Source organism: Nomascus leucogenys, chromosome 9 (genome assembly GCF_006542625.1).
Source record: "Nomascus leucogenys isolate Asia chromosome 9, Asia_NLE_v1, whole genome shotgun sequence".
NCBI lineage: Eukaryota > Metazoa > Chordata > Mammalia > Primates > Hylobatidae > Nomascus > Nomascus leucogenys.
The window spans coordinates 15,440,142-15,451,664 of NC_044389.1; the positions used below are offsets into that span (position 1 = coordinate 15,440,142).

General features: G+C 38.6%; 1 protein-coding gene across 2 annotated transcripts in view; it reads left to right on the forward strand.

The window, feature by feature from the left end:
* Nucleotides 1–4,032, forward strand: part of KIF14 (kinesin family member 14) — a 62,247-nt gene extending 58,215 nt beyond the window's left edge. The window contains exons 26-28 of one of the 2 annotated variants that reach the window (XM_012501959.2): nt 1,915–1,989; nt 2,762–2,900; nt 3,617–4,032. In XM_012501959.2, coding sequence (XP_012357413.2) covers nt 1,915–1,989; nt 2,762–2,900; nt 3,617–3,996 — 594 coding nt within the window. In that variant the 3' untranslated portion in view covers nt 3,997–4,032. The remainder of the gene's footprint in view (nt 1–1,914; nt 1,990–2,761; nt 2,901–3,616) is intronic. The other variant, XM_003264524.4, reaches the window with a different exon arrangement.
* Nucleotides 4,033–11,523: the final 7,491 nt, after the last annotated feature.

The following is an 11,523-nucleotide window of genomic DNA, read 5'->3' on the forward strand; positions in this document are numbered from 1 at the left end:
CATTCATCTTATTTGCATGTGTTCTCTTTTTTCTCAACATATGTCTGCCTCTCTCACCTTGTGTTTTTTTGTTTTAAAAAATAAAAACACGGCTGGGCGCGGTGGCTCATGCTTGTCATCCCAGCACTTTGGGAGGCCGAGGTGGGCGGATCACGAGATCAAGAGATCAGACCATCCTGGCCAACTTGGTGAAACCCCATCTCTACTAAAAATTAGCTGGGCATGTTGGTGCACACCTGCAGTCCCAGCTACTCAGCCTGGAGAATCTCTTGAACCTGGGAGGTGGATGTTGCAGTGAGCCAAGATCGTGCCACTGCACTCCAGCCTGGCAACAGAGCAAGACTCCGTCTCAAAAATAAATAAATAAAAAATAAAAATAAAAACACATTGTTACTAAGTTTAGGAGCTCATATTGTCACTAAATCAAGCTTGCGCTCCAATAGGCATGAGGCTGATTTCAGTTCCATAGCGCAACTTCGAAGAAAGGGACATTTTGGGCAGTCAAAGGCTCATTCAGACCACCACTGACATCTCAAATTTGGTTTTGCTCAGCAACAGCACCATTTATCACTAAAACACTTCACCATATTTGCAAAGTGATACCACTTTTGCAGTCTATCACTATTGCAAAGAATTTCTGCTGGCAATAAGTGCAGAAGGGTCTAGAATAAATTAATGAAAAGTATAGATGAAATAATATATGAGAATGTGCTTAGTAAGCTGTTGAAGTAGGTGCAGGCGTTAGCCTTGGTATTGTTTTGAGGAAATAAGCAGCAAAAGGGCCAGGCCCATCCTGTATACAATTGACCCTATCTGCATACCCTCCTTTCTCTCATTTTCTTTCTATAGTATGACAAACCTGTACTTTGTTATTCATGGTAGGGTTTTAGTTTATCTATTCTTGTAAGTTAAAACTCCTTTAAGAACCTATAGAAGAATAATAAAATATCCAAAGAAATAGAAAATAAGCTGAAACACAAAAGGCATGGAGCTACAATTTTAAAGCTGGAGCCAGGAAGGAAAAATAATTTGGATATTCTTTTGGATTTTTTTTTTTTTTAAACCACATAGAGCAAATCTGAATAGGGCTAGGGAAGCTCTCTGTGAGTAAAGCCAATTAAACACTGAAAAAGAATCCTCTGGCAGAAATTGAGCAGGAAAGCACCTTAGGGGGCAGCATTGGATAGAATAAAAGCAAAGGCTTAGAATTTAGATGTGGGTTCCCATCCTAGTTCTCAGTCTTAGGAGTTAGGAACCAAGGTCTGTTTCTTACCTATAAAATGAGGTATACCATGGACAGCATAGGACTATAATGGAGAATCAAATAACAAAATGTTTGTAAAGTTCTTAGAGTATAGTATTTGCTTGATATGTTACTTACCCCCTTCCAAGGGAAATTTAGAAATTTCATATCTATAAATATTTAAGTATAACACAAAATCTGTTATTATAACAGATATTAGAGGGTATCCATATTTAACATAGCAATCAATGTGCAATTTATTTTGAAAGAAATTATTAGTGAATACAGGTGAATTAGACTGATTATTTTCCCATGTCACAGGTAAATAGAAAATACAGACTAAGTACATGATCAATGTGTTTAAAAGGAGAGTAATTGCTATAGCTTGAAATTTTTTATGTAAATAAAATAAATGAGAGAGATTATAAAGTTGAGCTCTTAAAAGTGAAATAAACTTATTTGGAAAGAAGTCAATGTTCAATTTATTTTTGAGGAAATTTCACATGTATGATTTAAGTACTCTCAAGCTATTTAATTGCAATCCCAGAAATAGGACTCCAATCTTTGGGCTTCTAGATTAGAATTTTTTAAAAGTCTGGTCCCATGCAATTCTATGATTTTTGTACTTCTGAATAATAAAGTATAATAAAATATTTTAACATTCTCTATAGGTTACCAAAGAAATGAAAACTAATGCCATGGGATTGATTAGATCTCTTGAAAACATCTTTGCTGAATTGAAAATTGTAAGAGAAGCTTTAAATTGATTTCAATTTTGCTTATTTTTTATCATTTTGCTTGGTTCAAACGTAGATATTTTTATTTCAGTGTTTATCCTTAGCCAGAGACAACTCTTTTGTGTATGTTTAATTGTAGCATGTAAGATAGCTCTTTGTCTTTTTTATGTGTGTCATAACTTACTAGTTCTAGTAATGGATAAAGGATTGTATAGAAATTTATTAATATATCTGTTTCTTATTGCTACCGGTTTAATAACTGTCAGCTTTTGCTTGGATGGTCATTATAGGCTAAAAAATTGTGTTTAATAATCATTGTTCTCAAAGATTTTAAAATACAGGTGAATTAGATAGATTATTCCCATGTCACAGGTAAAGAGAAAAATTAAGTATATGATCAATGTGTTAAAAAGGAGAGTAATTGCTATGGCTTGAAAATTTTTATTTAAATAAATGAGAACTATTATAAAGTTGGGCTCTTAAAAATGAAATAAGTGTATCTTTTAAAGTATTGAATAATAAATGGCACTGTTACATTATTCCATTCTCATGTAATAGGATGACAGACTTTGAAAATTAATTGAAAATTCTGATTTCTTTTGAAAACAGTAATTACTGTTGTATTTTGTTCTTGCTTATAGAAATAGAGTTACGCACTGGTGAGGAAATTAAACTCTCTTTCTTAAAGAGAAGATTCTGGCAATTAAAATCATATTGACTGAACTTTACTGCCATTAAGCCTGTTAATATATTATTTTAAATATTAACTTTATTTATACAGAAAAGTTTCAGAAGGCAAGTACAAGAAGAAAACTTTGAACACCAAGATTTCAAGAAGATGGTTAATCATGCTCCAGAATTCTTAAAGTTAAAACATTGCTTAGAGAAAGCTATTGAAATTATTATTTCTGCACTGAAAGGTATATTCTCCAAATGGAGTTTATAATCAGAATTTTATATCTTAAGGAACCTTAGACATCTTTTTTTTTTTTTTTTTTTTTTTTTTTTTTTTGAAACAGAGTCTCGCTCTGTCACTCAGGCTGGAGTGCAGTGGCTTGGTCTCAGCTCACTGCAACCTCTGCCTCCTAGGTTCAAGCTATTCTCCTGCCTCAGCCTCCCGAGTAGCTGGGATTACAGGCGTGCACCACCGTGCCTGGATAATTTTTGTATTTTTAGTAGAGATGGGGTTTCACCATGTTGGCCAGGCTGGTCTCGAACTCCTGACCTCAAACAATTCACCCACCTTGGCCTCCCAAAGTGCTGGGATTACAGGCATGAGCCACAGTCCCTGGCTGACATCTTTCCTTTTTATTTCTAACCTTTTCATTATTTTAGTCATTAACTGAAGCCTACCCAATGCTACTTCACTGATATTAGTTACCCATATAGAAACTTGTATTTATAATTAAATTCCCACTTAATATGTGTATCAGTACTTCTACCAAAATAATTAGATCCTGAAAAACCAAGTGCTTATCTAGCAAATAAACACTTTAGTTGACTAATCTTAAGTAGTTTGGAATTGTTTTGATAGGGTCACTTTGACTTGAAAGATATCTAGAGTCTATAAAAGTCATAAATACCTGATGAAAACTGAAAAGGCTAATTAACTTTTCCCTCTCTCTCTTGCATATAGGATACAGTAGTGATGAAAATCTTCTCCAGACTTGTGTTGAAAGTATTCGCAACTTGGCCAGTGATTTTTACAGTGACTTCAGTGTGCCTTCTACTTCTGTTGACAGCTATGAGAGTAAAGTAACTCACGTTGTACACCAGGAACTAGAATCTCTAGCTAAGTCTCTCCTCTTTTGTTTTGAATCTGAAGAAAGCCCTGATTTGTTGAAACCCTGGGAAACTTATAATCAAAATACCAAAGGAGAACACCAACAATCTAAATCAAGCGGGATTGATGGCAGTAAGAATAAAGGGGTACCAAAGCGTGTCTATGAGCTCCATGGCTCATCCCCAGCAGTGAGCTCAGAGGAATGCACACCCAGTAGGATTCAGTGGGTGTGAATACTGATGTGTAGGCACTTTTATGACCACCCATGAAAGAAAAAGAACACTAGCTAGGCAATTTTCTTTATGCAGGAGAGTTTAAGAGAAATCAGTACAGATATTTCAAAAAAGTCCATGTCTTTTTATCTTTAAAATATCTTTTTACCAAGGCCGGATGCAGTGGCTCACGCCTGTAATCCCAGTACTTTTAGGAGGTGAGGTGGACAGATCACGCGGTCAGGAGTTCGAGACAGGCCTGGCCAACATGGCAAAACCCCGTCTCTACTAAAAATACAAAAATTTGCCGGGCGTGGTGGCGCATGCCTGTAATCCCAGCTACTAGGGGGGCTGAGGCAGGAGGATTGCTTGAACCTGAGAGGCAGAGGTTGCAGTGAGCTGAGATCGTGCCACTTCACTCCAGTCTGAGCAACAGAATGAGACTCAGTCAAAATAAATAAATAAATAAATAAAATATCTTTTTATCTTTAAAGTGTTTAACATTGGTATACTATCTGTAGTTGGTTCATTAGTCTGTTTATAGTTATTTTCTCATGAGTGGAAACCTGAACAATCAGTTACCTTTGTGCCTATGCCTTCTCTCTCCTCAGACAGCTGGGATGATGTTTATGGTGAAATGGCCTATACAAGTTTAACTAAGACAACTTAACTTGCATTGTTAATCAAAAACTCTTTTCTCAAAGGGTTAACTGGTGGCCAGTTTGAATAGTATGTTCAAGGGTGTAGCTTCCTGTTTCTTTCCAACTTATAAGTAGCTACCTAAATATAGTATAATTATATATTAATAATATGGCTTGCTGGCATAATAGTTTACCCTGTTATCTGTGTTCTATAATGGGGGCTGTATGAATATTATTTAAAACTAATTAAATGTTGTCAGAATTATACTAAACTGTTGGGTGAGGTTAGGAGATCAGAGGCTGGACCTTCTCTTGATAATGCTTGTTTTGTTAAAGGTATAATGAGATAATTTGTATATGATTTGATGAAGATTAAAGATCCTTATATTCCACAGCTTTAAAAAAAACCTTTATTTATGATCAAGTAATAAAGATAATATTCTACTTGTGGGATCTTACATTAAGGAAATAGTTTGACATTTTTGATCTCAAGAGTATGTATAATTTGAAGAGATACTTAGTAACTATGCTTGGGTGATATTGAACAGTTCCTAAAGAATAATTCATTTAGGCCGGGCGTGGTGGCTCACGCTTGTAATCCCAGCACTTTGGGAGGCCGAGGCGGGCGGATCACGAGGTCAGGAGATCGAGACCATGGTGAAACCCCGTCTCTACTAAAAATACAAAAAAAATTAGCCGGGCGTGGTGGCGGGCGCCTGTAGTCCTAGCTACTCGGAGAGGCTGAGGCAGGAGAATGGCGTGAACTCGGGAGGCGGAGCTTGCAGTGAGCCGAGATCGCGCCACTGCACTCCAGCCTGGGCGACAGAGCGAGCCTCCGTCTCAAAAAAAAAAAAAAAAAAAGAATCATTCATTTAAATAACCTGATCCTTTCATTTGACCTTTTCAAATTTACAGATACTACTTGTACATTTGGCATAACTAGTTGAAACTGGCCATTAGTACCGTTAATAAATCTAATAGTTTCCTTGTTAGGAAGAGATTGTAAGTACATACGGTCATTGCAGTCAAAACAGTATTAGTGGACCTTGTGTGGTATTTTCAAGCTCTTTAAAATGGTACAATGTAGCACATTTGCTTTCATTTCTTTTTTATTTTTGGCATTTGACCTTGTATTCTTTCTGAAGCTCTATATGTATTTTTATTAGTCGATACTCTGGCAAGTAGCACTTTGCTTGTCCAGTTTGCTGGAGTGTAGATGTACATATGAGTATTTCCTGGGAGGTGCACTTCTTTGAAGAACTTCCTAAAGTATCTGTATAGTAGTTTTCATCTTAATATTCAGTATTTAATCTTCAGTTTGTGCTTTGTAAACTCATGACTTAATTGGTCAGAAACTTTTTAGTGTCTTCATAAAATTTTGTATATATATTTATACTAAATACATTGCGATACTGTATTTGAATGAATGGTGAAAAAATATTTGCTGTTGGAATCATGTGCACTGACAAGAAATGTTATAAAGAGAATGCCTTTAATAAATCTTTTCAGCATTAGAATTGCCTCTTGGGCTATGCTCTTTTATTTTACTGATTTTCTTTGTTTACTCTTCATTCAAAATAGCTCTGCCTTGATAATAGCTAGGCTAGTGTTGCAAATCAAGTTAATAATTAGGAAACACTAAACAAATATTAATATTGTCGTAACAACTATTTTTTTTAACATTGTTCTGCCTCTCTTTAGTTGATTATGCCTGGAATAGATTTATCACCATGTGGTATGTGGAAAGAGCACGAGCTTTGGAGTTTGACATATTTTTCACACGTTTGGAGTGTGAATCCCAGCTAGGCTGCTTAGTAACTACATGACCTTAGACATGTTACTTACTGTCTTCACTCCCATTCCTTCATCTGCAGAAAGAAAAGTAATACCCACCTCATGGACTATCTATAAGCATTTAGTGAGAAAAATGTGGGAATAACTCCTGGCAAGTAGTAGACTGTTAGTGAATTTATTTTCTGTCCTTTTCATTACCAGCTACAAAACCCTTGTTATGTATATAAGATCACACTTGGTGCAGGCATATGCCATTTATAACATTCTGCCAGTGTACCAAATTGTATTGCAGTCCTTTATGTCATACTTGAAAATATATCTGCTGTCATTTTGTTCCATGATAATAAATGGACAATAAAGATAACTAAACATCTTACTGCTCTTAAAGAAGGTATAATGTGCTACGTGTCCTCCATGGAGTCCATCTGAAAGTTTTAGCAAAAGGTTGTTTTGTCTAGTTAGCTAACTAGCATACTTGAGTTTACAGAGCCTAACTATGTGCCAATAAGCATTTCAAGGTTTTCCCTAAATATGGAAAGTAACCATCATAGGTGAGGGGAAAAGGTTTCAATAGTTTGGTTCAGTTAATAAAAAGGTTATGTGCCCAGCTTCCTGTGCATGATTCATCAGGTAAGTTTGTGCTCTCGATTTTGCAAGTTATAGTCATTGCATGATACAATCAAGACTGAGCTCTTTCATCTTTCTTCGTTTAGCCAGTATTAGTTTATGGGATTTTTAGATGTGGAGCATGGCCATTTAGTTTGTTTTAATATCTGATAGCTAGGTTCATTCATTCATTCCAATAATTATTTACTTAATTCTGGGTATGCTGTTGGTGTTAAGCCATAGCAACCTGAAAAGATTAGATTGCCTCATGGACTTTTGAAAGGCCCAACTTGTTGGATTCCGGTTGTTCATCACATTATATTTTCTCAGTGCCAAAGACCTCTAAACACGCTAAACTCAGCCGGGTGCAGTGGCTTATGCCTGTAATCCCAACACTTTGGGAGGCTGAGGAGGGTGGATCACTTGAGGCCAGGAATTCAACACCAGCCCAGCCAACATGATGAAACCCCATCTCTATTAAAAATACAAAAATTAGCCGGCATGGTGGCACATGGCACACCTGTAATCCTAGCTACACAGGAGGTTGAGGCAGGAGAATGGCTTGAACCCGGGAGGTAGAGGTTTCAGTGAGCCTAGATCGCGCCACTGTACTCCAGCCTGGGTGACAGAGCGAGACTCTGTCTAAAAAAAAAAAAAAAAAAAACAGGCATGACAGTGCATGCCTATAATCCAGCTATTCGGGAGGCTGAGGCATGAGAGTCGCTTGAACCTGGGGGGCAGAGGTCGCAGTGAGCCAAGATTGCGCCACTGCACTCCAGCCTGGGAGACCGAGGGAGACTGTCAAACAAACAAAAAACCAAACAAAAAACACACACTACACTCAAACATACAGGAAAACCACCAGAGAATCGCTGACTTATTCAAGACAGAATTCAGGGGAATCACTTGAATTTGGGAGGTGGAGGTTGCAGTGAGCCGAGATGGCGCCATTGCACTACAGCCTGGGCAACAAGAGCAAAACTCCGTCTCAAAAAAAAAAAAAATAGGAACACTTTTACACTGTTGGTGGGACTGTAAACTAGTTCAACCATTGTGGAAGTCAGTGTGGCGATTCCTCAGGGATCTAGAACTAGAAATACCATTTGACCCAGCCATCCCATTACTGGGTATATACCCAAAGGACTATAAATCATGCTGCTATAAAGACACATGCACACGTATGTTTATTGCGGCACTATTCACAATAGCAAAGAGTTGGAACCAACCCAAATGTCCAACAATGATAGACTGGATTAAGAAAATGTGGCACATATACACCATGGAATACTATGCAGCCATAAAAAATGATGAGTTCGTGTCCTTTGTAGGGACATGGATGAAACTGGAAAACATCATTTTCAGTAAACTATCGCAAGGACAAAAAACCAAACACCGCATGTTCTCACTCATAGGTGGGAATTGAACAATGAGAACTCATGGACACAGGAAGGGGAACATCACATTCCGGGGACTGTTGTGGGGTGGGGGAAGGGGGGAGGGACAGCATTAGGAGATATACCTAATGCTAAATGACGAGTTAATGGGTGCAGGAAATCAACATGGCACATGGATACATATGTAACAAACCTGCACATTGTGCACATGTACCCTAAAACCTAAAGTATAATTAAAAAAAAAAAAAGTTTTTTCCCCAGTTTTATTGAGGTGTAATTAACAAATAAATTGTGTATATTCAAGGTGTACAATGTGATGGTTTGAGATACAAACACATTGTGAAATCATTACTACAATCAACACATTCATCACCACACATAGTTACTATTTGTGAATGTGCGTGTAGGGGATAAGGACACTTAAAATTTACTCTTAGCAAATTTCAAGTATACTATACAGTATTATTATTATTATTTTTATTTATTTTTTAGACAGAGCCCCACTCTGTCACCCAGGCTGGAGTGGAGTGGCAGGACCTCGGCTCACTGCAACCTCCACTTGCCGGGTTCAAGTGATTCTCTTGCCTCAGCCTCCTGAGTAGCTGAGATTACAGGCGCCCACCACCATGGCTGGATAATTTTTGTATTTTTTAGTAGAGACGGGGGTTTCACCATGTTGATCAGGCTGGTCTCGAACTCCTGACCTCATGATCCGCCTTCCTTGGCCTCCCAAAGTGCTGGGATTACAGGCATGAGCCAGCGCGCCTGGCCTACTATATACAGTATTATTATATACCTTGCTATACATTAGACTCCCAGAATTCATTCATCTGATAAATGAAAGTTTATATCATTTGATCAATATCTCTCCATTCTCCTCACCCCACCCCCGACCCCTGGCAAACACCCTTCTCCTCTCTGCTTCTATGAATTTGACTTTTTAAGAATCCTCACACAAGTGAGATCATACAGTATTTGTCTTCCTGTGTCTGCTATTTCACTTAGCACAATGTCCTCAAGCTTCCTCCATGTTGTGACAAATGGCAAAATTTCCTTTTTTAAGGCAGAATATTCCTGTTTGTGTGTGTGTGTATGTAACATTTTCTTTATCCATTCATCCATCAATGGACAGGTTGTTTCCAGATCTTAGCTATTGTGAATATTGCTGCAATGAATATGGGACTGCAGCTATCTCTACAGGGTGCTAATTTCATTTTCTCTGGGTATATACCCAGAAGAGGGATGGGTGAGTCATATGGTAGTTCTATTTTTAGTTTTTGAGGAACCTCCATACCTTTTTCTATAATGGCTATACCAGTTTACATTCCCACCAACAGTGTACAAGGGCCCCCTAATTTTTTTTTCTTTTTTTTTTTGTTGAGACAGAGTCTTACTCTGTCACCCAGGGTAGAGTGCAGTGGCATGATCTCAGCTCACTGCAACTTCTATCTCCCAGGTTCAAGCGATTCTCCTGCCTCAGCCTCTTGAGTAATCCCTCCCCAGATATGGGATTACAGGTGCGTGCCACCACGCCTGGCTGATTTTTGTATTTTTAGTAGAGACGGAGTTTTACCATGTTAGCCAGGCTGGTCTCGATCTCCTGACCTCGTGATCCGCCCGTCTTGGCCTCCCAAAGTGATGGGATTACAGGCCTGAGCCACAGTCCCTGGCCGGGCCCCCTGTTTTCTACATCCTTGCCAACACTTACCTCTTGTCTTTTTGATCACAGCCATCCTAACTGGTGTGAGATGAAATCTCATCGTGGTTTTGGTTTGCACTTCCCTGATGATTAGTGATAATGAGCACAAATTGAGACGCCAGATATTTGCCCATTTTCTTCTCCTTTTTTGTCTCTCCAGGCTCCTGTTTTGGGTGCTGTGATGGGTGATCACCATTCTCCCCTCCTTCTCTCCCCAGTCACCCCACTGCCCTCTGCCTCAACTCCCCCAGCTGAAATTGCTCTCACCAAGGTCATCAGTGAACTTCTAATTACAAAAGCCAAAGGAATTTTTCAGTCTTAATCTCACTTAATTGCTCCCTTTCTTTGGGAATTCTATCCTCTCATGTCTCCAGAGTAGAATATGCCTGAGTTTTCTGATTGTTCTTTTCTCATCTCTTTCATGAGCTTCTTATTCTCCACCAGGTCTTTTAAACATTAGAATTCTGTGTGTTGGTTGAACAAAAATGTATTGTACTTGAGAGATGGACACCCTAAGTACCCTAAGTTACTTGTCACTACGCATTATATACATGTAACAAAATGTCATGTGTACTCCATAAATTCGTACAGAAAAATTAGGTGCCCAGGCCAGGAGCAGTGGCTCACGCCTGTAATCCCAGCACTTTGGGAGGCCGAAGTGGGTGGATCACTTGAGGTCAAGAGATCGAGACCATCCTGGCAAATGTGGTGAAACCCTGTCTCTACTAAAAATACAAAAATTAGCTGGGTGTGGTGGTGTGCACCTGTAATCCCAGCTACTTGGGAGGCTGAGGCAGGAGAATCACTTGAACCTGGGAGGCAGAGGTTGCAGTGAGCCGAGATTGTGCCACTGCACACTGCACTCCAGTCTGGGCGACAGAGGGAGACTCCGTCTCAAAAAAAAACAAAGAAAGAAAAAAAAATTCGGTGCCCAGTGTGACCTTTTCCTTGCAGTCTCCTTACTTTCCCTAGAGATGAATGCATAGTGAAGCTGTTGAGGGCGTGGATTCTAGAGGTTCTGCTTCTTACTCCCTACCTCTCTGCTCACTTCCTTAACTCTTAGAACTTCTGTTTTCTTATTTCTAAACTGGTACCTTGAGGGTCATGGCTTTGAGGGCTGCTAAGTGACACGACACCTCACAAACACAAGCACTTAGCACAGAAAACCCGATGCATGATAACTCAAGAAATGGTGGCCATGATTATTAATTTTATCTCCTAGAGTGATGTAACCACTGTTTATAAGCTGATACTCCCAAATGTACACTTCTTTCTTTTGAGGTCTCTTATTCAATCGTCTACTTGGCCATAACACAAGCACCTTAAATCTAAAGGTATCTAAAGAGTTAACTCATACTCTATATCTTTTCCTTTTTCTTTCTTTTTTTGAGACAGAGTCTCACTCTGTTGCCCA